The sequence below is a fragment of the Drosophila innubila genome (assembly GCF_004354385.1).
Source record: "Drosophila innubila isolate TH190305 chromosome 2L unlocalized genomic scaffold, UK_Dinn_1.0 4_B_2L, whole genome shotgun sequence".
NCBI lineage: Eukaryota > Metazoa > Arthropoda > Insecta > Diptera > Drosophilidae > Drosophila > Drosophila innubila.
Genome location: NW_022995372.1, coordinates 2,779,537 through 2,806,652, shown reverse-complemented (window position 1 = coordinate 2,806,652; position 27,116 = coordinate 2,779,537). Strand labels below are relative to the sequence as shown.

General features: G+C 35.0%; 2 protein-coding genes across 2 annotated transcripts in view; one reads left to right on the top strand and one right to left on the bottom strand.

Moving 5' to 3' along the window:
* The first annotated feature begins 333 nt into the window (after window positions 1–333).
* On the top strand, window positions 334–1,458 carry LOC117782059 (ryncolin-4-like). The gene is made up of 2 exons (XM_034618981.1): window positions 334–1,162; window positions 1,224–1,458. The coding sequence occupies exons 1-2, from the start codon at window positions 783–785 to the stop codon at window positions 1,339–1,341; spliced, it is 498 nt and encodes a 165-aa protein (XP_034474872.1). The 5' UTR covers window positions 334–782; the 3' UTR covers window positions 1,342–1,458.
* A 3,003-nt stretch (window positions 1,459–4,461) lies between these two features.
* Window positions 4,462–27,116, bottom strand: part of LOC117781470 (1-phosphatidylinositol 4,5-bisphosphate phosphodiesterase classes I and II) — a 67,991-nt gene continuing 45,336 nt past the window's right edge. Inside the window, exons 4-17 of the mRNA XM_034618232.1 lie at window positions 22,945–23,082; window positions 21,119–21,252; window positions 20,533–20,718; window positions 19,686–19,892; window positions 18,477–18,659; window positions 17,240–17,420; window positions 16,040–16,283; window positions 13,322–13,488; window positions 10,201–10,414; window positions 8,362–9,225; window positions 6,985–7,453; window positions 6,072–6,443; window positions 5,857–6,001; window positions 4,462–5,363 (exon numbers count right to left, since the gene is read on the bottom strand). Of these exons, the coding sequence (XP_034474123.1) occupies window positions 5,103–5,363; window positions 5,857–6,001; window positions 6,072–6,443; window positions 6,985–7,453; window positions 8,362–9,225; window positions 10,201–10,414; window positions 13,322–13,488; window positions 16,040–16,283; window positions 17,240–17,420; window positions 18,477–18,659; window positions 19,686–19,892; window positions 20,533–20,718; window positions 21,119–21,252; window positions 22,945–23,082 (3,765 nt within the window). The 3' untranslated portion in view covers window positions 4,462–5,102. The remainder of the gene's footprint in view (window positions 5,364–5,856; window positions 6,002–6,071; window positions 6,444–6,984; window positions 7,454–8,361; window positions 9,226–10,200; window positions 10,415–13,321; window positions 13,489–16,039; window positions 16,284–17,239; window positions 17,421–18,476; window positions 18,660–19,685; window positions 19,893–20,532; window positions 20,719–21,118; window positions 21,253–22,944; window positions 23,083–27,116) is intronic.

The following is a 27,116-nucleotide window of genomic DNA, read 5'->3' as shown; positions in this document are numbered from 1 at the left end:
ATTTCCCTGTTGACGAGCTCAGAATGCTGATAAATTTGCTATCTGCGAAGAATCGAAATTTGAACTATTCCAAGAATCTCAGGTCAAGTCGGGTCAAGTCAAATAATCATATAGTACTTATATGTGTACACTTTGTCTAGCTTTGCAATACAATTCCATAGACAAGGGACAGATTTTAGATAGTTGTTCAAATTTGTATAGTACAAAATGGTGTTATCAGGTCCATTATATTAATAGAAGTACAACAAAATCACTTTCTGTGAATACCCTAAGTGTAGGCATGCTGGAGAGTGTACTTATAGACTTATATATGTATTCGAAAAGTATATAAATCGCATGTCTCGTTGGGTTTCACTTTAGTGTTCACTTCTTCTCAACAAGTAAAATATTGACTCAGTCAGTCTTCTCGGGCATTCAATAAAGATCAGTTGCAAAATGTTGCTCAAATTAATTTGTATTATCTTCGCAGTTAATTCATTGAAATCTTTCTCTAATGCAAATCCACAAGTTCAATTTAATGAGGCCAATGAAGTTGTTACAATAAATATTGAACAAATCGATCAGGAGTCTCTCAGCATGGAACTGGAGAGTCAGGAAAATTTCTATATACGCTTGTTAGGGATTCGGATCAACGCAGTTCGAAATCTTATCCACTCGATTGCTCCGAGGTCAACTCTGGTGGGATCCACGATATTCTTATCCCTAACTTTAGTAGTCAACCTTTTAAAGTTGCCTGCGATGCGGAAACTAGGAGTGGTAATTGGACGATTATCCTGAATCGAATGAATGGCAGTGTCAACTTTTACCGCAACTGGACGGAATACAAAAATGGTTTCGGAAATCTAAGCGGCGAATTTTTTATGGGTCTGGATAAATTGTCTGCAATGACAGCAGCGAGAAGACAAGAATTAATTGTCATTCTCGAGGACTATGATAATGATGAGAAGTTCGTGACCTATGATCACTTTGCAATCGGCAATGAGACGGAACAATATTCATTAAACCATCTGGGCCTTGCCAATGGAACTGCTGGTAATTCATTATCATGGGAGTTTGGCAATAAATTCTCCACATTTGACCGGGATAATAGTTATAATGAAGTAAACTGTGCCAAGGTCAGCGCTGGAGCTTGGTGGTATGACCGGAGTTATTGTCACATTGGGTATGATGAAATGATAATTGTATTTAAGTATATTTTTTTCTATAAACTTGAATTCTCACAGCCAATTGACGGGGTTATATAACGCCACATCCATGGTCACAGGCATGAATTGGTACACATTTTGGACGTTGACTTTCTCCCTAAAAAGAGCCGTGATGATGATACGGCCAAAGATGTGAACATAGAGTATCTACAATATCAATAGATATTCCCTCGGCAAATTGTAATATCTCTTAGTCTATATGCAAATTTAGAAGAAATTTTAATAAAACTAATTAACATTATCTGACTAAGAATTCTTATGATCATAGTCACATTTCATCATCATTATAATTGTAATGTTAAGGGAATCCTTTTTTCAGGTCTCAGGCCATAAGACAGCTCTCATATTTAACGGCAATCCATATCAAAAATAACAAACAAGATTTTTTCACTTTTTTCAACGTTTATTATGTTTTTGCAGATCACAACAACAATGTGGATTAATTCGCAATAAAGTTGGGTTTTATTTTCATTAATTTGTATGCTATTTTCGTATATTTTTTGTGAACTCCATTGACTATATGTATTGACATTAACAATTTGCACATTAAGTTGAAAAATTATATTGTTTAACATTTGCATTTAATATATAATTTCTAAACAATTTATTTATTGAATGCGCCCACTGTGCCGCACTGCGTTTTAAATTCAAATTTAATGTCATTGCGTTGCCAATCGCACTATGAAAATGATCAAGCTGTTGGCAACGCTGTCATGCAATTGACGCTCTCACTTGCTGAGCTGCACTTGTTGCGCATTTTGTTTATAAAATGTGTTTAATTGTAAGTATATAAAATTATATATTGTGGTAAAGTTAATATTGCCAGCAATTTGTGGATATTCGTCGTGCGTTTATTGCGTTTACAGTTGTGCTGTAATTCGCTGTGTAAAATCTGCCAATTTTTAAAATAATTTTTGTTTTTGTGCAGTGAGCGTCGCCATATTGCTCTCTTTTCTCTGTGTCCTTTTTGTTATTGTGATGCCAACAGGGTTGTTGCTATTGAGCGTGGTGAGTTTGTTTATTTTATAATTATAAAAAGGGGAATATGGCGGGCACAGTGGGTGAAAGTGCATATTTAAATGAACTTGAAATGTATTGAGTGCACAACTGCAAAAGGTAATATGCAATCTGCTTAATTTAAAGTTACTTTCTTTTCAATTCTGTTTTCGATAATGTTTTTTAGTTCAGTTAACAATGGGAGTTCTATAAATATGCATACGTACACATAATAAATATGTTCTAGGTCTGGTCTAAACATTTATTTAGCTAAATTGTTATTATTATTTATGTAAAGTTTATGGAGTAATACTTATTTAACAACAAATTCGTTTGTTGTTTGCCAAATTTTCTTTCCCAATTTCCAATAATTTATTTTCATAACATTCAATTTGTTTTCAGGGCCTAAATTTCATTTTTTTTTTCCATATGCTTTTGGTGTTAAACACCGTTTTTGCTTTTTAGTTACCGATTTCGTACATTTAGATTTTTTTTGTATTTTCTCTTAACTTAAGTTATGAAACATACACAACAACAAATATTGATTAAAGCATTAAAATAAGAGACGCATGCATTTTTATAGAAAAGCAAAAAAAAAATTAATTTTTTATTTTAGGCGCTGCAACTACAACATTAATTTGAACATCAAACAAGAGCAGCAACAACAACAACAACACACACAGATACATAATTAGTTATGCTTAGGAACATAATATGTACATACAACACCAAAAACTATTTGTTATATTTTGTTTTACTATTTGAATTATGAGCCAATTACTGTTATACATACACATATAACATACACATAGATATGACAAAAATAGTGTTGTACAATTCCCCATTTTCAGTTTCAATTCCGGTTGCTTGGAATGACTTGAAATGCAAATTACAAACACTTGTTGCTAAACACCGATTAGACACATTAAGACAACGAACATGATCATGATCATCATCATCACCATCATGATAATTATGAAGAAAACACACACATACTTATATATTGTATTCACCTATTTTGAATTTTGGGATTAAGGGAGGAATCTTGGATTTGGGGTGGTGAAATATTGCTTGCTGGATTTCTGGCATACAACAACGACAAGAGTAACTCTACGTATAACACATTACAACATCAATTTAGTAGGAGTCGGATTAGTTGTTGGGGTGGCGAGGGGAGGTTCATCAAATTCGCTACATAGTAGTAGCTTTTGGAATGTATTCTTTTTTTAGCATAGGAAATTACAACATCTAAGGTGGTTCTGCCGTCCAGTGAAATGTTCTTTCAACATGTTTTTAGTTTTTTTTCTTTTTGGTTATTTTTTCGTTTTTGGTTGTTCTTTGTTTTGATTTTCTCTCATTACATGTATGCATACATCATATATTGTAAAGATTTTTGTTGGCGTAACACATACAGTTAGGCAAGTAATTGTTTTGACAATAAAAAAAAAAAAATTTTTTTCTTCTTAAATTTTTTAACAAATTACATTTTTTGCTTAGCATTCGTACCGATTACACAAAATTTTTAGAATATACTTTATATCATTAAAAAATACTATTTATTCATTTTTATTTATTACGAATTACGAATTTTGAAAATAACTTTTATTTTTAGTATTTTTAATAAAAATAAATATATGAGTTTTATATTTTGTCAATACAATTGCTTGACTAACTGTATACAAGTGTTGATCATTTGTAATGCTGAAATTTTGGATTTCGTTACAAGGCAGCTTGGGTTTACCTAAAAAAGAAATCATATTCATATTCCGGTTTACAAGAAAAGGGACTATCGAACTATTAAAGGATAATCATCATGCTCCTATTTAATTTAATTTTTTTTTTTTTTTGATTGTCGCTAGATGCGTGAACAATTTCACAATGCTGTTCGAACTGTGACACGCCATTTTGTTGTTTTAATTATTTTTAAAATTAATATTTGGTGTTGTAGGTCGTGCGTCGTCTGTGTGCGTTTGTGTGTGTGTGTGTTGGTGTGTGTACGGGAATTAAGAGAGACTGAAAAATGGGAGAAAGAGCGTAAAAAGAATACACAAAAAATAAATCATTTTGTTTTTTATCTTTAATAAAAACAGTTGGACAGAAAATTGTTTTTTAGAGACTTGAGTAAAAACTAAACTAAAGAACTAAAAAGATAGTAAGTTTAGTGACTAAAAACAAGCATAAATAAATAGTTGTTAGCCAAACAACGAAATTGACTAAATGTTGGCCTAAGACTTGTGCTTCTACTTCCTTTTCTACTTAATTTGCGCGAGATTCGTTTCACATTTTGTGCGAGAGCATTAAAAAATAATATACATATAATTAGTTAATGTAAATATAAAAAAGTAATACACACAACCACAATTAATAGTAGGAAGAGATAGAGTTATGTTTCCCTCTCCTTTCGCCTGCTTTATATTTATCTTTCTCTTCATTTTAATTTTAATTTTCTTCCTCATTCTACAACTTCTTCATATTTTAACAAGTATTTAAATAAATATAGTTTATGCTTAAAAGGTTAGACACTCAGAGTTTCAGCGAAGTTCGAATAGGAAGAAACCGTAGAGACAGATTCATATATGTATATATATATATAAATACACCGACTGTTGCAGTTACACTACATAGACATACATATATGCATAGTTATATATGTGTGTGAGAGAGATAGAGAGAGTACAGCTAGTTTGTTCAGTAAGAAAAACGTATTTCCCTTTTCAGTTTAAGAGTTACATATAAAACTAATTCGAGTTGCGATCACAATTATATCGCCCCTCGCTTAACACTACGAAGACTTGTTTTTTTTTTTTAACTACCGCGAATACTGAAAACCGAAGAACAATTTTTGCTATATATATATAGGTATATATATATATATATAAATGTGTGATCCAATGATCCTCTTTACGTCTTCATCTCGTTGGCAATGCTATTGTGTGATTTGGCGGGTGAAATGGCCATGGCACCACCAATGCCACCACCGACAGCACCACCAACGTCCAAATTAAGTGTGAGATTATTGCCAGAGATTGTTGTGGTTGGTGCAGCACCGGAAACAGTTGCCGCCGAGCAGCCATGATGATGCGGTCCATGGAAGAGCACCAGGAAGCCGTTGTTGGAGACACAGCTGCGAGATTCCGCATCCTTGTCGAGTATTTGACGGGCCTGCAAGAAATTGAAAAAAAAGAGTTAAATATATTTCTTATTAATACTTTTCTGATAAATCATAAATAAGTTAATTTTAAATGATATATATTGACATATGTATAATTCTACACTTAGATTATACATCAATTTATTATTTTGTTATTAATATTATTTAATTGTAGTTTTCGGATTTAATTTCAATGTTAATCATGCTTTTTAGTTGTCAAATTGATAAACATATGTATGAGTTAAATTTTAGAGGACTAGGAAAAAACTAGTCATAATGATAAGATATAAGATAAATATGAAATTATTCTCCCACAAATGATTTCTTAGTTAAGTAAATAGTATAGTATACGACTGATAAATTTTATTAAATGTGAATTGCCTAATCTTAATATGATTTTAAAATCAATGTTTTCAATATGGATTAGTGCCTTAAATAATAAGCGTTAGCTTGTAGCACTAGGAATCGAAACCAATAATTAATAATAAATTGATGAAGACGCACCTTGGAGCGATGATCAGCGAGTCCATTGCGCACAGCATCGTGTTGCCTTTGCAGCTCATCCGTGCGCTTGTCAAACGTCTGCTTGAGACGCACTCGCTCTGCTACGCCGCGTTCCACCACCGAGCTGGCCACCTCCCTTTTCATTCTGTTAAAAATTCAGGAAATTAATATATAGTTTCTCGGGTAATTGCCCTGCCAAATGGTTGCCAACTAACCTGACCAGCTCATCGCGATCTCTGTGCACTGTGGCCAAGTTCTTGACCTCATTGCGTCGCGCCTCCTGCAGTTGATGCATCACCTCTCCGGTCACCTTGTCCAGCGATGCCTTCAGCTGCTTCATTTGACTAGTCTGCGAATTCTTGAGCACCTTCTCGGCTGCTGTGTAGATGGCCTCATGATATTTCTCCTGCAGCTCTCGATACTGCGATGTGTATTCCCGACAGGCGCAACGCAGACGAGATTCCTGTGTTCCCTCCTGGAGGCTGGTGGAGGCGCCAGCTTCTTCGCTCACTTCTCCGGCGCCGGCGCTCTCCTCGCTGCTGTCGCCTAGATCGAGGGGGCAGGGGGGAACTTCGACTCCGGGTTCGCTGTACGGAGAGAGACAATTACTAATTTCAATGGCGTCATCTGGCAGTGCCATTAAATATAATTAAGAACGCTACAGTCGATATGCTCGACTGTTTGTTGCCCAGTACCCATAAGCACAATAAAATATTCTTTTACTTTTTTTTTAAATAACGCGTATAAAAACAAAGAAAATTATTTAAATAAGTTTTAAGCCAAAAATTTTATATTATTGCAGTGCAAGCGCCAAAAAGTATGCAGTAGTTTTTAATAGATAGTAATTTCTATAAATTACTTTTATACATATTGAATTAATTAACGAGTATTCTATGATCGGAATCTCGACTATAGTTTTCCGACTAGTTCGATTTCTTTTAATTTAAAAAATTGTTAAACAAACTTAAATCGCTTGAATCACAAAAATTTGTATAGTTAGCAAATTAGTATGCTCTAACTCTTACAGTCACTGAGATCTTGTTATTTATAAGGACGGACACAAACTCATAAGCCAGTGTTCCCCTTTGGGTACTGGGGCTAAGAAATTGTTGCCACTTTGGAACTTACAGACTCTTGTTGCTCAGACGTTTAACCAGCTTGTTGGTTATGGTAAACTTTGGCTTCTTGCCACCATCGAGGGGACTGGACTTTTGTCCGGCAATCTTGAGTTTCTCCTTGTCATGTTTCTTGCGCAACGACTCGAGTTTCTTCTCCATCTCGAGACGCTTCTCCCGCACCGACTTGTGATCGAGTATCTTCTCCAGAGGCTCAGCCAGCACCAAGTCGACATCAAATTGCGAAGACTCCACCTGTCGGATCGATGTGCTCACCGATTGATCCAGCGAATGTTGATGTTGTATCCCTGTTGTCACAATGGACACATTGTCATCATTCCTGCCGCCATCTGTGCGATCTGTGGGCATCTCAACGCTGAGAGCGGCAACTGTGGAAATGCTGGCACGATGTTTTGGAGAAGTCGCCAGGGATTCCACTGGACGCAGCTCCTTCTTTTGGCCACCTACTTGGACGAAAACGACTGGAGGATCAGAGATATTCGAGCAAAAAAACAGTGCGAAAGATAGGTAGAGAGAGAGAGAGCGAGAAAGAGCGAGCGAAAATAGTTGTGGCAAAATAGGAAAATTTAGGGCATTGAAAGAAATTAGGAAGTTTGTGTGTCCGTCAACCGTTTTGTTTTGTTTTGTTTTTATTTAGTGTTTATAGTGTGGTTTTGGTGGTTTTTGTGGTGGGTTGGTGGGTGCGTGTGTGGTGCGTGGTGGTTTAACCAAATCCAAAATCCAAAAGTTTTAACCGAAAGTTTTACATGACATACAAAAGAAAAGTAGAAAGAAAAGAAATTAAATTAAAACGCAACTCGAATGCTACGCGACACTGCACAGTGGGACAAAAGGCTCCATTAACTTACATATATTAATTGTAAATTTCAAATTCGATTTCTAATTAAGAATATTTTTGGTTTATTTTTCAACTAAGAAATCAACATTTATTTAATTTAAAGGTGTGCATAAATAAATAAAAATAGTTTATCTTGTGATTGGCTTAACATAAAACTGTTGGACAGTAAATTGGCAAAATATCAAATTTTTTTTTTTTTTTTAATATATTAGTTTTAAGACCATTTGCCTAAAAAACGCGTTGAAATCATGAAGAGAAGAAGCATATAAAGTTGAAGCACCTTTTGCTCATTTACAGATGTGACTTGTTTTACTAAATTGTTATTTAAATTTCAATTTTTCGAAATACATAAATATATATATAAAAAGAAATACTTCGTAATAGGAAAAATTTAACAGCAATATTACATAAATTACTTCTATTTACTACTTTCGAATATACCAATAAATAAAAGCTAATCTAAGCATTTATCCCACTGTGCGTCGCACAGTAAAACCCATTACTTAAGTGGGAACTGCAGGGGGAACTTACATGACTTGGACAAATCCTCATCCGCATTGGCCACCGCATCCGTCTCGTCGGTCAGCACGGATAGCTGTATATCGCGTTTCTCCAGCTCACTCTGGTATTTGATGGGATTGGCCAGGGCCTCGGCAAAGTTGGATAAATCATCGGGCACGTAATCCTTGACGACAACGCACAGGAAGAGGGAGGCGAGGGCAATGGGTTGTCCCACCTCGGAGCGGAGACTCACATGGCGATAGCCCGGACATAGTCCAATTACGGGTAGAACTCGATGTCCAATCAATTTGCCACTTTCCTCATAGGCTGCAATCCGTATGCTGGCCAATTCCGGAAGTACAACCTTTTTAAACACAAAGGGTTCCTCCTCGTACACCGGATTCATGCCATTGTCGCGCACTGTCTTGGTGCGAAACTTCTTGCGCACAGTGTCCGCTGGCAAACCATACATGTCCACCTCAACGAACGTATTGACACGCTTGTCCGTCAGAAATTGTCCGGACAGCACTGTGATGGACACAGTGCCTGCAATAATGCCATCCACGGTGCTCTCGGCAAATGGATCGAGTCGTCGATCCGAGCGTCGCATAAACTCCGGCTTCAACAAATATCCGGAGCGTGCATTGTACTCAAAAATGCCCAGATTCAGCTGCATCGCCAGGTCGAGTGTCTGGAAATTCAATGCCACCAATTGACAACCCGCATTCCAAAAGAGTTGCGGCATAAAATTGGAGCTATCGAAGCGTGTGCCCGTCGGATAAACCCGGGACAACTGATGCTTATTGTAGTTGACAAACTCAATCGGACGCTCCTTGAGCAGCGTCGTTGCCTGCTTCTCATCGAACGAGGACATCTCGTAGCAGCGATTCTTCTCTACAAAAAATAAACATTACTTAATATACAGCAGTCAAATAAAATATATATTTACATACACGTACTAAACGTGAGTGAAATAATTATTAAAATCTTTTTTTTGTTTATACTTAAGCACACAGTTACTGGAGAAAATTTGCCGTGTTAAATATTAAATGCAGTGGTGTCCAAAATAAATAGTTGGAAAAATTATTCATAGTGTGCTTTTGGACACCATTCACTAAGTAAAAAAATATTCTTAACAACACTACTGAAATCACTAGTAAATAAAAATAACTATGAGATACAAATACAGTGCTAGGTATAATCAAGACTGCAAACCACCAAAGTTTTGGTTAAGTTTCGGGCTCATCCTGAAACTTCGGACCCCAAGGTTCAATGTAATACAAATAAATATTTTTATTGTTTTTATTTTACCTTCATTTTGCACACTAATTAAAGTATTTATTTAAAAATATCAGCCAATGATCTAAATTAGTTTGAGGATTCAAATATGACTTATAATTTTATAATATTTAATCGCAATTTCAAATAGTTATTAGACAAGTATATAATTTAAGTAAAAAAATTTTTTTCGATTTTTTGTGGGGTAAATAAGAATTCCGAATCGAGCCGGTTCTGCGAGGTTCGGTTCACAACCAGTTTAACAATTTAGTACACTAAAATTCTTAAATTAAGAGAACACATCTTGATTTTAAGAACATTTAAAATAAGACCAAGTTCTTATTTTATGAATAAATGTCTTAAAATTAAAATATTTAAAGTAATAATAGTACAATAATCTTATTTTAAGAACAAAATATATTTTAGGTGAATGTTCTTGATTTTAGAAGTTGTTCTTTTTTTCAGTGTAGTGGGCAAAATCTTAACAAAAATTGTATTTTTAGTAAAAAAAAGGTAAGTGTAACTTTCGTGTTTAATTGAATGTGGTTTAGATTTATTTAATTTATGTTATTATTCGTTTTTAATACTTACTCTCCGCATTCTCAAAGGAACTGAAGTGTATGGGCTGCACGTAGTTGACCAGTGCAGAGATCTCCGCTCCCGCCTCCGTCTCCTTCTGCGCCTTCTCCGGGGGCGGTTCATTGCCGCTGGGCAGACTGGGCGTGGTGTTGGGCAGGGATTCATCATCGCTGGAGCTGTCCGAGTCGGAGGAGCCGGTGCTGTCCTTGGAGCTCTGGCGGATTTGCTAAATATTTAAAGAGACACACATAAATTGGTCAATAAATCAAATATCGAAATCTAAAGTCTTAAATTGGTTATCCAACCCCAACAACTAAACTGGCAAAGCAGCTGCCAATATGAAAGCCATTATAATGTTGTGCTGTTATTCCATTATCCCTGGAGGACAGCGATGTCAATAGAGTCAGTGACGATAATGCAAGCATCGCATAATGGCAAGAAAATGTCGCTGATTATGTAGAGCAAGAGAAGGAGGAGGGGAATTGGAAGTGGAAGTGAAGAGACTCGGCACAATGGAGTGTATGTCGTCTTTGTAATTCTCATGGCATAAACTCGTCTACGAGCACAAGGACAACCAGGAAGGACGCTACTGTTCAGATGCTCGACTTTTAGATGCTCAGTATACATTTGAAGTTACGAGTTCGATTACACTAGTCAACAAAATTTAGCTATTTTCCTTTGATAAGTATCAAACTCACATTATTTTATACATTTCGAGCATCAGATCACAAAAACAATTTTGAAAATTTTTCTTTTCTTTTAATTTAGCTTATATTCCTACTTGTGTTTACAAACAGGGATTGTCACAAAATTGTAATTCTGTGTTCCCTTTTGGCTACTGGGCTAACAACGACAAAAGTCTCCGTTCCCTCCCTTCACACTGCATTTTCTCATTTTCTGATTTGATTCGCATCACATTCACGTCACATTGAATCGATTTTGCTTTGAAAAGGCAACACACACTATAAATGTGGCAACATCAGCTCTATTCAACAGTTGTTGCATGCCACTTCCCCTCAACCCTTTTGACCCTTTAACCCTCAACTCTGACCGCATCTCATGTGGCTAATGAGTCCAAAATGCAGCTTAAACTGGAGTGAGTGAGTGGGTGTGAGTGTGTTTTGGCCTGGCTAAAACGTGCTGCATCCGTTACCATTGGCTCGGATTTGTATGGTCAGTTGTCTGGTTTTGATTTTGGTTTTCCCCTCTGCACACTTGTTATGCAACAAACCACCCTGAAAATCATGAATAATGTAGTTTCCTAAAAGCAAACTGTGCAATTAAATTAATATGCATAATGCCCATGAGGCTTACAGAGCCATTAAAACTTGCATTAGACCAGGTTATGAACACCATTTTGATAATGGTCAATGGAATATTAAATGGGGATTTAATTAACACAATAATAATATCTTTAATCCAACAGAGTTCACAGAACTATAAAATGAAATAATTCTCAATTTAGATATAGTAAATTGAAGATTAGTTTAGCAGAGTTATAAGCTTAGACGGAGGATTAAAAGCAGTTGTGCACTCTTCTTTACAGTAGTTTTTTTTACATTACTATTTCAGTTGATTTATTACTTTGTTTACGAACTTAATTAGCTAATGGCTAGCTACAAGTGCAATGATCTACGAGGAATGAAACTCGATCGACTCCGAGAATCAAGGGTCACCTAGAAAGATGAACTTGACAAGGAATCGGACATGCAGTCTCTTAAAACGGAACATATAAAGACACTGGCTCCGAAAAGGGCGTCGATTGGGACTCTTTTCGGAATAACTCTTACTCCCATAAAAGGGCCATAATGATGATTCGGCCAAGGAAGAAAACACAAAGTATTTATAATATAAAGAGATGTTCCCTCAGAAAATTGTAATGCATTGTGCGAGCCCTAAATCTGTGTTTTAATATGCATACAAAAATATATTTTTAATTAAAATCACTCAACATTGTCAGTCTTACATGTTTCAACATTTTTATCTTAACAAGTTGCTGATGTTTTGAGGCACTGTTTAATTGGCCTTTAAAGATCATTATTATTATTGTTATCAAATATTAAGGAATCCTTTTCTTCTGGTTAACGCTTTGTTGACTCTCACTGGTCATCAAGCAGCTCTTGAATTTATCCAGTTATATGCACACACACACAACAGACATATGTGTGTGTGTGTGTGTGTGTGTGTTGTCATTACGACATATGTAAACTCAGAGCGTAAACAACGACAATGACGACAATCAACATTAAAAAAAAAACAACCGTAATACTTTCTCCCCTTCCTTTGCAGAGGCGTGGATAAGGAAAGGGGAAGGGGGTGGTGGTGTGGGGAAAGGGGGGAGGGTGGTAGGGGTTATGGGTGCATACAGAGGTAAACAGTGCGACAAATCAAGCGAATTTTACGTTAAGTTCAAACATCGCAAATGGAGAGAAAGGGAGGAATGGAAGAGAGAAGAGTGAGAGGGAAACAAGAGTAAGGGGGGGAAAAATAGAGAGCGAGTGTAAGAAAAAAGGAGTGAGAGAAACGTGCACTGTCATTAAATGCAATTACAGACAAGCTACACACATATACACTGATAAAAAAAAAACAGTTCTAAAATTAAGATTTTGAACTCAGAAGTAAGAATTTTTTAATGCGTCGAGAACATAAAATTCTGAAAGTAAGAAACCAATCTTGGTTAGAAGAATATTTCAAATAAGATTAAGTTGTAAATTATAAAATCCAAAATAATTATTTTTTTATAGAATAAATGTTCTTAAATACTCAAGACAATAAATAGTATTAGTATTATTGTTGTATTTATTAGTATTGTAATTTTTTTAATATTTCTTTAATAAAAAAAATCAGACCACATTTTCAAACTTACTCTGTAGAACACCATGAAACCACTATTGGTTTCACATGAAAATATAGCATTATCATATTTTCCAAACAATTTAAGATTTATGTTCTTGTATAAAGAACTGTAATTATTTAGATTAATATTCTTAGTATTAGTAAATCGGTATTATAATGGTCTTATTTTAGGAAAAAAATATCTAAGATCAAGGACTTTAGAAGTTGGTATTTTTCAGTGTATGTCACGCACACACACACACACACACACACACACATAAATGCTGCCAGTACTTACTTGCAATGGCGGGGCATGTCCCCCACCTCCTCCTGCGCCAGCTCCACTGACAATGTCGCCATTAGCGGCGCCTGTCAACGTGCGTCCTTCGTCCTGCGCTGCGGCTGCCACTTGTTGCGCATTGGCGGCTGCCGCCGCGGCCGACGCCGCCTTGGCCGCCGCATCGACTGAAAAAATGCAAACAAAAAATATCATTGAATAAATTGCAAGGCAGAAAAAACATATATAAATGCAAAATGATAATGGAAATAAAATAATATACATAAAATACACATAAATAAAACGTATTGGTAATACCATCAATTAAATAAATATATATTTTGCAAAGTTGTAACAAGGAAAAGCTTTTAAATAATTGTTAAGTGCGTTTTAAGCGTAATATGTGCAAAATAAATTTAAAAAAAAGTAATCGCTTTATAAGTTTAAAGAGAAATAAAATAAATTAAAATAAATATATGGATTTACAGAAATACAATATTTTTACAAATAAATATAATATATTCATCACAGAGAAACGAAAGTAAAAAAACCTTTAAAGAAAACCTCTTTCAATAATGGCAAATAATAATTATATACATGTAAATTATGTAAATAAAAAAGAAATGTACATAAAAAGAAATAAAATAAATAAAGAAATAATATCAAATATATTAATAAAACGTAGTGGTAATAACATCAATTTAATAAATAATTTATGTCATGGAAAAAATAAATTATTGTGTTTTTCTTTCCAAAGCAGTATGTGCACAATAAACAACAAAAGAAATAAACAAAACAAAATAAACATATAAAAAATTAAATCAATAAACAATAATAATAAAATGCATTAGGTAAATGCAAAATAGTTAAATATAAATAACAATAAAATATATAAAAAAAGAAATTAAATACATTTAAATTCAAAATAGTTAAATATAAATAATAATAAAATACATAAAAAGAAATTAAATAAACTTCTATTAATTTGTGAACAGGAAAAAGCTTTTAAATAATTGTGGAGTGCCTATTAAATGCAATAAAAGCACAATAAATAATTAAAAAATTAATCGCATTGAGCTGTTGTATAAAGTTGAAAGCTGCGGACGAGGAGGAGGAGGAGGAGCAGAGGGAGGGGGAATATGTTATGGCACAGTCAATTGCTCTGGGATTAGGTTGGGTCAGAGGTCGTGGGTGAAGTCACGAAAATGAGCTGCCAGGGCAGACATATTTATTTACTCCCTGGCAATTGCCATGGAGCTGCGATCTCCTAGTTGCTCCCAGTTGACTGCAACGCTGACGTCGACTGCGACTGTGACGTCGACTGCGACTGCAGCCAGTGGCAAAAGTCATTTGCATTTATAAATTGGCTTTTTGCAATTCATGAGCGAAATGTCAACCCACTGGCAATGGGGAGGAAGGGAGGAGAGGGAATACCAGGGCGTGTGCAAATTGTGCAGTTGTGCATGCCAATGTCTCCTGCAGGACTCGCAGGACACTCAACAGGACGCGCCTCTGCGCCCCATTAGCCAGAGAAGCGTCAACTAAATACATTTATATGCAAAATACTAATAAAACTTTATACGGGACAGATAGACAGACGAGAGGAGGGAAAAGGCAGAGCAAGAGTTAAAGCTGATAGTCCTTCAAAGATATCCATAACATATGGTCGAGATAAAGTACTTGGAATAGCCTCAACATTACGTGGCTCAAACTAAAACAGATTTGCATGATAAGTACATTTTAGTACCCTGTATTCACTTAATTGTGAATTGTTATTTAAAAAATATTTTAAATATTTCGTTGCTGCACCAAAATTGGATAGTTAAATTTTTTTTTTAATTACGGTCCTTTGACACTTTTTCAAAAACTTGAAACTTTTAAAACTTTGTCAATTAATAATCTTTTGACTCTGCATCAAAATTGGTAAATTCCATTTTTTTTAAATTACAGTTGATTTTTTTAACTTCTTTTCCCTTGAAACTTTGTTAAATCTTAATCCTTGCAGAATATCAGTTTTAAATTTTTTAGACCTCTAATTTGATTCTGCATCATAATTGGAAAATTCAATTTTTCTTTCTAATAGTACAGTCCATTTTTTACACACTTTAAAATTTAAAGAGTGTTACAGATTTATATTATGTAAGCTAGAATTATGGGAAAAGCTGAATTTTTCAATTCAAAATAAATGCTCAATCAAACTCAACAAATCTGTTTTCTAATAGAATCTTTATACATATTTCTACCAAGTTAGTGAATGACTATATTTTATAGAAAAGATCGATATGCTTTTTTGCTCTCCTTGAAAATTTAAGTTTTAATTAGGAAATATATATTTTTAAAGTGTCTAGCTTCTGTGGTTCAACACATACTCGAAGCTTAGTTAGTTCTTTAGCGTTGTCTCTTATCAAAACAATTTCCGTGAAAATAAAGTTTGAATATTTGTTGGAAAACACGCTAAGCAGTAAGGCTAACAAGCAGAACTACGAGTCTATAGAAGGAACAACAAAAGACAGCTGCGTGCAAGAAGCTCATTTGCATTTGCCAGGTGCGAAGCAGGAATATAATGAGGGGGGAAGAGAGAGTAGAAAGTCTCTAGCGTAACATATGTAGCAATTGCAACTAAAACATCAATAACAAAAACAACAAGATGAAGTAGAAAAAGAAAAGAACAGAATATATAGAAACTAAGTTGGCATTACGCATACGCCATGTGTGCCATGAGAAGAGACTGGAACTCACCTGAATTGGCCGTTGTGAGTTTATTGCTGGCAGCTGGTGTACCTTGGCCCATACTGGCTGGCTTCTTGTGATGATGATGATGATGATGGTGATGATGATGCTTCTTTTTGTTCTTAATTATGATCTTGCGACGCAACATCGATGGCGGCGGCAAATCCGAATTGGGTTCCAATGGATGCGAGTCCAGGGGTTTGTCCAGCAACATATCGCCAAAGATTTCACGGCAATAATTCGCAATTTTTGCCTAAAACAAAGAATGGTAGTGGGAAAACATACAAAGTTGGTTAACTGTCTGCTAACTGAAATTTGATGAGTTTTTTCTTCCCAGATTAAGGCATACACGTATGTTGATAACTTTCATATGGCTGCAGTGAGTTTACCTGATTCCCTATGGTAAATTTAGTTTATATTACTACTTTTAATGGTTAAAGTTTTGCCCTGTCCCTTCTCCATTTGCCCCTCTTTCTCCCGCTTAAAGTTTGCCTTTGTTATTATCTCGTGGAGCTGAAGCATCAGGCAATTACCTTTCGAGTGGCTTCTGAGATTTACCACGGCACAGCTCACGTTGTGTGTTTAAGCGGGAGGTATTTCCCTCTACCTCTACCTCTACCTCTACCCCTTCCCCATCCCCCCTCTCTCTCTCTCTTTCATCGCTTTGTCCACACAACAGGACTACACATACGTGAATGTGTAAGTTTCTTGTTTGCCTTGTGTTCAACTGTTTGACTAGGGGGTAAAAGCTACTGTTACTATATATTAGTTTAGGACGAGTTACTTTCTGACTGGCAACTGTCGAAATGCGGCTCAATAATGGACTAACTTTACTACCTTGCTCTGGGTCACCGCGAATAACACATATTTATATTTAATTTGGAAATAAAAATCACAATCTTGACGAGTGTGCTTTTGACACGTCAAATCTGATTTAAATGAAAATTTTTTAAAAATAGCAATTAGTTTTGATGCTAATTTTATAAGTCCATAGCTAACAATTATTTACAATTTTTATATAGTTTTACCTTTTTATTGGGTTTTTTTTATAATTCTTACTTTGTAATATAAATTACATTTTTTTGTGATTTTAATATTTTGATTTAAATACTAAATTTCAGTTACTAATTTTTGTTTGTCAAATTAAACTGATTATTTACAATTAGAGTAGATTTATTAATAATAATATATATTTAAAATATAGCTCACCTGTTGTCTGGGATTGCAGTGATTCTCAAAACTTAATATCACAGGATATTCGGATGTTTTAAAGGCGCTCTCCGCAATCGCCTCGAGCACGTCCTTGGCAAAGATTTCGGGCACAAATGTATAGCCATGAACAATGACCGGTTCTTCAGTGCGTCCATTCCAAAAGTCCAACTCGACGCATCTGAAAAAAACAATATATATCGAATGTTTAGCGATAAAATGAATCGTTGAAAATCCACAAAAATGGGCAAAGCATAAAAATTGTTTATCAGTCGTTGCAGAACAAACAAAAAAAGGAAAAAGAATCGTTTCAAATGTCCTTGAAAGCAGCAGGAACAACAACTTTTGCGTCAATAAATTTTGTGATATGTGTGTATGTGTATGTGTGTGTGTGTTTGTGTGCATCATCAACGTCGACTGACGCAGCGACAGAGTGCGAGTCGGCCATGTTGATGAAAATGGCGGCGGTAAAAATGGCGACCACACAATTTCCGTTGTTCTAAAGAGGCAACGCAGCGGCAAAAATGCACAAAACACCTGACACATTGTATGTAGTTGTGTGTGTGTGTGTCGAATTAAATATTAATTAAAAAATAGTATCAAATTTTTATTATTACATTTAAAGATTTGCGTAAACTTTAATATCGAATAATCGAAGAGATTACAAATATCTTTGATTTTAAATTAAGTAAAAGCAAAAATTAAATTAATATGAAAGAAACTAAATTTGAATACACTCTAGTGAAATTTTTCGAGTCTCTAAAATAAATATGATTTAACAATGAACTAAATATGTTTTTATTAAATTCTCACTTTTACATTTTAGGTATTTTAAATGGTTTTATTAATTTGTTATTTTGTACTTTTTATTTAGTTAAATTAAAGTGTTTAATATTCAATTTAAATACGTTTTCATTTAAAGTGTATTTGATAAAATCAAATGTGATTGTATTTATTTTAACTAACTTTTCTCTGGGTATATATATGTGAGCATGTGTCTGTGTGTGTGTGTGTGTGTGTGTGTAGTGGCCTTCGTAGAGTCGCATCAAGGTCACGGTCAGCAGCCAAATTGACCGCAAAACACAAACACACACACATAATACACATACTCACATACATATTCATGTATGTGTCCATTTAATTGCGTCATTAAAAGCAACTTCTGGCCACACCCCCTGTGTCCCGCCCCTCCGTTGACCAACTTGAATGGCCTCTCATCAATGTCTCACTCACTCACCTGCAGCCGGCGAGAAGGCATTGCCTGTAAATCTCCACGGAGGATTTGCCCGTCAGCTGGTGTCCAGTTAGGTAGGTGTTGTGCGACGAGTTGATGAAGTAATGCGACATCGGCTGATCCATATCATCGCAGAGATCCAGTTTATTGGGGGCCATTATGGGATTATCATCGCCCATGAGATACCTGGCAGCGTTAGGAAGAAGGAGCAGAACATGATAATTCATTATTTAAATGAGCTTAAAAACAAAGTTCTTTAGGTGAAACAAGTTTTTTAAATATTCAAAAAACTGTATTTAAAACAACTAACGAACTTGAGCTTTCAGGCACTTTAAAAGTTTAATTTTACAAAAGAGAGCGACTTTCAATGAAGAGCTTAATTAATAGAAGAAGCTCCAACTCCTGTTGCTCAAGAGTAAGAGAAATATTTACTTAAATATTACTTAAGGTCTGCAGCTGCTTAAACAAATTTTTTTACTATTGATAAAATATTATATATATAGCGAATGTATTATACATCACTATTTAGTTTCCCATTATTTGAATTTTAAATTAATATAAAATATAGTATATCTCTTGAAATGAGCTTTCGTAGTAAGCTGTTAATGCTTTTGATGTTTTCAGTTTATTTTTAATCTCTATGTAGTGTTGAAACATCTGAAATATTGAATTATATGAGCTCTTCAATCATTTGAGCTATCATTTAATTCAAAGTCATTGCTAGAAGTCAATCAATTGAAACTTTAAAAATATTACTTGTATTTTAAGCAGTTTTTAAAGCTTTTTTAGTGTTGGAAAACGCATAAATATTGCAACAGTTGTACAAAAATTTCAATAACATGCAAATCGCATAGCTAAAGGCATTAACAAATTTCTGAAGCGTCTCTCGCTTGCACTTGTATAATTTTTTTTTTTATATGATATGCGAAGGACGTAACGTGACGCATCCTTCCCCTTCCCCCCTCTTTGTTTAGCCCGAATGCAACAGTAAAGTGTGCGGTTTGTTGATGTTGATGATAATGATGATGATGATGATAATGATGGCGTCTTAGCCTTCGCGCGTCATATGCAAGCCGTGCTCTTGTGGCTTCAAGTGCCGTGAAGTGACTCTAACAGGCGTTGCCTGAGCTTTATAAGCTGTCAGACGCAGTGCCTGAGGCCTTAACCGTTTGAGGAAGAAACTCAGAGACAGAGACAAAGACAGAGACTCACCTCAAAAAGCCATCCAAGCTGAGTTGGCCCTTTTGCGCGTTGAACTTGTTCGGCTCGTACTGTTGGATGAGCTCTTTGGCCCGTGCAGGATTTGCATATGGATAGAGTATCTCATTGAGGCGCGGATCGCGTTGCGTTTTATTCAGGAACTCCACCAGCTGTGCAATGGACATGCATTTGCGCTTCGAATTGCCTGTATTGCCACAACTAGAAATTAAAGGCAGAAAAAACAAAATTACAGTCACAAAATTACAAAAATCGAAAAAAAAAATAAAAGCCTGAAATGATTCTTCAAGAATTAAAAATATAATTATATTAATACAAAGCTGTTTTGACTTGGTAAATAAAATGAATATAGTAAATAAAGAGCAACATTAAGTAATTTAAGTTCTCATAAACAAAAATAAATAAAAAAAAATTGACTTATGAAATTGAAATTTATAAGTTTTAAAAATTAAATCACAATATTTAACTTTTTCAGCGAAAAATGGTCTGCCTAATGAAAATATCTTAAATATACTATTTAATACAATATACCGAATGCGGTTTTCCAAAACAGAATACTTTTTTCCTTTAAATTTGTTAAAATAAGTACTATTACATTAAATTAAATTTAAATTTGTTTTCTAACCCTATAAACTAATTTGTATTTCCAGAAATAAATACATTATATACATTAAAAAATGTATTTAAATAAAATAAAACTTTTATTTTCCATTGGTATTAAAAAAACAAAATCATAGAAACAAATGTAAATGAGTAAAAAAAAACTTTATTAAATTATTAAAATTAACAAATAATGTTGAATTAATGGTTTGTAATTTAAATGTGATAATCCTTTACTTACATGCTGTCAAACAGACGCTCCACTTCGGAGCGCTGCGTCAGATATTTGTACAAATTGTAAAAGTCCTCAAATTGAAATTTGGACACCGATATGCTGTCGACCTTGCCCGATGGCAAGCCGGTCACGTCCAGCGCCTTCTCGACACGTTTCCGATCCTCTTTATTCTGCGCAAAAAGTTTAATGATGCTAAAGTGGTCACGACCACGAAAGCACGGTGAAAGTCAAGGGGTGAAAGAGAGCGGTAAAATACAGCCAGGACAATGCGGTTGTTGGTGTTGATGATGTTGTTGATGTGAACGTTGTCAGTGATGCATGAGCCACGTTTCGGCCACGTTGAATTGTTGAGATAAAGAGAGAAAAAAAAAAAGTAAAAGAAAGAAATTGGCGTAAATTTCAATTTTCTAGTCAATTCTTAAATAATATTGTCAAATGCTTCAGCACACAATGCACAATGGCCAACCCCAACGTCAAATCTTAACCCCCAACTTCAAGATTGAACCAGCTAAGGGTCAGGGTCGCAGACGACAACGTAGTTGGGGGTCAGGGTTCAATGTTGGGGTTACTTTACAGTGACAGTGGCAATTACTTTTTCACTGGAATACGTCCGCTTTTGTCCACCTGCAGACAGAGCTTTGTGTGGGCTTTCTGCAGGAACATTATCGCCGAGCCATTCAACTGGGACAAACTGTAGGCCAGTTTGATGAGACCATCCGTCCAGATCTGCAAAAAATAAAAAAAAATGGGTAAAAGGTCGGCATAGAGGTTAGGGAATAAAGTCCAGAGACAGAGTGTAAATAAATCACTTGAGATTTCTTTAACTTTCAATGGCAACTGTCCAAAAAGGATTCAGGCAGTTCGGAGTAACAAAGTGAAATCCTAAAAGGATAATCTAAATCAATTCTGATTTTATAAATTTCCTAGAAAATCTGTGATAATAGGAGTAGCATTGCAATAAAAATATATTCATGTATACATTGTGTACCTTCAAAAATATTAACTAAAAACACTATATATAAATATTTGACTTTTGTAAAATTTGCAGTCTTCTAGCTCTTACATAGATCTAAGCGCAAAACTCTCTTTAATAAACAATTATAATTTATTTATAAGATAAAAATCATTTCAAGGATAATAATCCTAATGATTTGTTTTCTAATAAAACTTATATTTATTTATTTTACGTTTTCATTGGTTTATCTTGCTGGCACAATCATAATAAATAAAACATGTTGCCATTGCATATTCTTTAAATTATCTTACAGATGAGAAACTTGTAAGTATTTCAGCAGATTAACATTGACTTAATTTAAATATTGTATATAAATAACACATCCAACTAAAAACTCGAATTAGCAGTTTCATAAAGTAACAAGTTGTAGAAAAGTAAAAATGACTGCACATTAAACTATTTATAAATGACTAGACGATTTGTTGAATAACTTAGGAAAACTATCAGCACCCAACTCTTGGTAAACTTTAAGATTTTGTTGCAACATGAATGCCAAAAACTGCATGTTTGTTTACTTTGTACGGATTATATTTGTGTGGCCTGAAATTCCGTAAAAGTTTATGAAATGTTGGCATTTAGTTTTGTTTATAGATTTGCTGGCGACGCGTGCCAAAAATAATAACAATAAATACGCACACGCCAGGTTTCCGTCTCCGTCTCCATTTCCGTGCTTCGGACTGTGTTAAAATATATAACATTGATTTTGACCAGGCCAACAAGAGAGGGCAGCTCTCGGCAAGGAACAAGGACGCGTAGTTTGGCCTGTGTCCAGTCAGACATTTAATAAAGGGCGTGGTCCCCTTGACACACACACATACACACTCGGACACACACACACACAGCCGTTATGTTGAATCAATAAAATGTGTTCCGTCAGTTAGATATTTATACGCGCATTTGGCAAATGTTTAAAAATAGCGACAACAACCGACGACAGGTGTGTCCCAAGCAGTGCTGTCGTTTTCCTTTAAAAAAAACCCACTAAGAACTTGTAAAAAATCACCAGATTAACAATAAAAGCCTACCAATCATACTTTAAATAAATAACAATAAAATATATGAAAAAAATTATAAAATTTAACCTTAAAACTAAAATTAAAATCAAAACATTCAAATAAATAATACAAATAAAATAAATTAAATCTAAATCTAGTAGCAAAATCGCCAAAACGACAACCCTGGCTAAAAGGTGTTCCCATGACACAACTGGAAATCATTATTAACAGTTCTTTCAATGCCTGACCCACTTTTTTTTTTTTTGAAGCGACACCTCTTCAAAGTGTTTCGAGCATTTCAATTGTCGTCAGTTGTCAATTGGCCATAATGAAGTGCAGCTTTTTGGCCTTGGTTCGTTGCCAAAACTGAGACTAGTTCAAATTTCAGCCCTTTCTTTTTGTACTCACCTGTGCAATGTCCCGTTTAGTGCAACAGAAATTGACAAATGTCATGTTCACAAAATCAGAGCCATGGCAAATGGTGACGGTCTTCTCCTCGAGCGTATCCTGTGGCCCCATCGTCACAATCTGTCGCAGCTTAGCGTCCTGGAAGGCAATACGAAAGCATTAGGTGGAGTATTATTAATTACCAAAGCATAAATGAAGTTTTATGACCATATCCTCAGTCTTTAATCCAGAGAGAAAACTCATTTAGTCGCTCGTAAAGCAAATAACTGGGCAACAGGATAGCAAAACAGGATAAGAGGACTACTTACTCTGGGGCGTCATATTTCAATTAAATATCAGCAAATGGATTTACGAGGAAAGCGCAAAACAAGTCTTAAACAATGCGACCAATGGACACACCCAGCAAATCAACCCATCTAACATAAAACAATGCCAAGAAAAAGACAACGACAACGACAGGAAAAAAAACCACAACTAGGTTAAATGCAAATCAACCCGATGACCAGATAATCACGCAACTTGTTCTATAAACTAAACAAGGGAGAGAGATTGTTGGCCATGTAATCGACTGGGAAATTCTCTAACATGCAGGTCTTTTTGATCAAACATGTTAGTTGAATAGCCTGAAGTACTTTATTCGTCTTTGGAAAAATAAAAAGACCAAGTTCGAAAGTCAAGAACTTTCTTCTATAATATATTATTTTGAAAGTTTTAAAGTTTTCTTGCAGTCAATATGTTTTCTCTATTTTATCAAGAATTATTTAACAAACTAAAAATTTCCGTCCAAACTGAAACCTCCAAAAAATCCGTTGAAAATTAAAGCTAAATTAAATCAAAGCGAGTTTTATAAAACACTAAATTATTTGCTAAATTGTAACTCACTTTTGTTAGACTTTTTTCAACAGGTTGATTTGTTGCTTTTTAAATGGCTTAATATCCGTAACAAAATTATTTGATGTATGCTTTCCAAAATACAGAAAATATACTCCTTCTTTGTGTTGGAAATTGTCTGTTCTAGGTATACGAGTACAACTGAAAGTTGAATTTTTTGTGTTATTAGCATCGATTACATTGCCAAAGCTCAACATGAAAACTTAAGCGATAAGTGCTGCACAGATAGTAAAAATCCCACCATTTGGTGATCATTTTAATGTACATTCTCAATCGTAAGCTACTTCAATCCGTCTTTTTAGCTGTTAGTTAATACATGTCCGTCTCAGATACTGTAAGATACTAAATGTTCATGATGCTGCGTCTTAAGCATTTTATGGCAACAGGGTGTAAAAATGCAAGATATAAAATAATGGGGGGAAACAAGAAGGAGAAATAGCAGCATTACCAGGAACAGGAACAAGAACAGGACTAGGAGCAGGACAAGTGACTATTTGGAGAGACAAGCGTCAGTATTAGTTTTGGCTTTGTTGTCAGTTTAGCAGTTGGTCGTGTAACGACTAAAAGACTGTCTGAATGACTGACTGAGTGGCAGTTGCAATGTCAGTCAGTCCCTGCTTCGGGGTCTTAACTGACTGTCGACTGTCGACTGCACTCTTGGCGCCACCCCGTTGGCAAATCCAACATGCTGCTTTCGGATTATCGGCGTCCTTTAAAATGCAAGACACTGACACACAAACATAACAAGTGTCCAGATGCTCGACTGGTATTGTTACCAAAAGTACAGTTGCTTGGTCAAGATCTGACCGACTTCCAACCTCTATAACTCAGGAAAAACTGAGCCGATTCTTAAGCGGAATGTCATTTCAATCATGTTTTGACCTCTAAATTCATTCTGCATTGAAATTTGATTGAATTCGTGAAAAAAAATTATTTTCCTCAAAATCTCGATTTTAATGCTAATGGTCCCCCCTTTGAAATTTTAAAAATTTGAAATTTTAAATCTCAAGTATTCACTTTTAATCAACTCCTTATATCATAATTAGTATGAAACAACATTTAAAGCTTGATTCTAAGACCTTTCATTTTCTTGTAAAGTTGCTTGGTCAAGATCTAACCGACTTCCAGCCTCTATAACTCTGGTAAAACTGAACCGATTTTTAAGCGGAATGTCATTTCAATCATGTTTTGACCTCTAGATTCATTCTGCATTCAAATTTTATTGAATTTGTAAAAAAAATTATTTTCCTTAAGATCTCGATTACGATGCTAAGGGTCCCCCCTTGAAATTTTTGAAAATTGAAAATTTTAAATTTCAAGTTTTCACTATTTTTCAACTCCCTATATCGTAATTGGTATAACACAACACTTTAAAAGTGATTCTGAGAACATTAAATTTTTTGTAAAAAATCATGTCAATTGGGATCAAAATTTTGACTTGTAAGGCTCCCAGTTTCATAGTCTGAACAACTGTAAACATCCGTAAGTTTTTCAAAACGCAGCCGATTTTCAAGCTGAATGCCATTTTGATCATCGTTTGGTCTCTAAATTCATTTTCGTCAAAAAATTCTTTTGTCCCAAACTTGCAAGCTTGTGTTCTTTTTTAAGTACTGGGCTAATCGGCAGGGAGCGAAGGGGAAAGTGGGTTGAGGATTGGGCGCTTGTCACAACGGAAGCGGGAGCATGAATTTGGCATTAACTTTTGGGTTGGTCATGTCTTGATATTTACAGCAAACCAAACTATAATCACACATGTGTGTGTGTTTCTGTGTAGTGTATAGGGTATGTGTGTGTGGGTGTGTGTGTGTGTGTGCACTTTCGATGCTAAGACAGTTGACAAACTGTTGGATAACGGACAACTGTCAGTGACAAATATGTGGCTTATGTGTGTGTGTTGTGAGTGTATTCATAATATGCTGTATGTTTATCATGAATATTTTAATAACAGAATACTCACATTGACCATGTAAAGTAAATATTATCCATGCAAGAAGCTGATAAAATTCAATAATCGAACAATAAAACATGTGACAACGATTCATTCGACAATGCTCGACTATGAGATACCCGGCAGTTAAATATTAATCTTGAATATTTCATTATATGAAAATTCATTTAATAGATTGATTCAACAGTCAAACCTAGTAGCATTACAAAAATTTAAATTCCTTTAACGATAAAGATAAGAATTTTTCAGTATTCAAGAGTATGATCGACTCTAAGTGACCCGGCAGCCTGTTAATGAGGAGTAAATTACTGTTTCACTCTCAGATTAAATAAACTATCAGCTGAAATTTGATCAGCAGCAGCTTAAGTTGGCAACACAATTCACTCTCAAAGTGGCATCAATATCCTGACACTTTATAAAAGACTTTGCTAGACATAAAGCCAACAAAATGAAGTCCACTCAAAGGGCGTGTCAGTTCAGAAAGCTGAATAAACGTCAGGTCAAAGCCGCTTTGAATGCAGAAGGGGCTAATAATGAGTTGTTGTTGTTTTGCTGTTGTTGTTGTAACTGTTTTTGGCCAAGTGTCTGTACCAGAAAATAGAGATTGACAGGCAACCAGTCAGTTTAGACAATAAAAGGCCTTGTAACACTAAAGAGCTTGTGGCCAAACGTTTAATGTCGCTTTGTTGAAGACTCCCTTGCCATTTGGCCATAAAACTGAAGCTGGCTCACATGGTTTTTGGCCAGGCTTATCAGGCGACGCGTCATAATTTGCTTTTAACTAAAAAATAATTCGGGCAAATTTGTCGCTCTGAATAATGTAAAAGCCAGACATACAGGCAGGTATTTAGGTAGAGTGCACAGTGGGAAAAACGGCTAATTTTGATAATATAAGTCTAGGTTGCAGAATTTCAAATATATTTTGATTTATTTCTTAGAATAATTTTAAATGAATAATCTTAATAAAATTGTTGTTGAATTTTTATACCAATATTTGCACAGTTGTTGGTTTTTCAGAACATCTCATTTTTTAAAATATCTGACAAATTTTAGATTTCCAAATATAAAAACTGAACTTTTCAACCTGATTTAAAAAATAAGCTATTTATTAATGTAAGCTTATCTGTCGTTTTTTTCCCACTGTACAGCGAGGACTTTCGCGAGGAAGCGTAAAGCGGAAATGACTACGGTGATTATCTTAATTGCTTCTCACGCATCTCTCATCTCGCGCCTGTGTCTCTCTCACTCTCTTTCTCTGACTCTTTCACTGTCTCTGTGTCTGTGTCTGCCTGTGTGTCCTGCTAATCCTTTGGCTCTGCACGAAATTTGAATT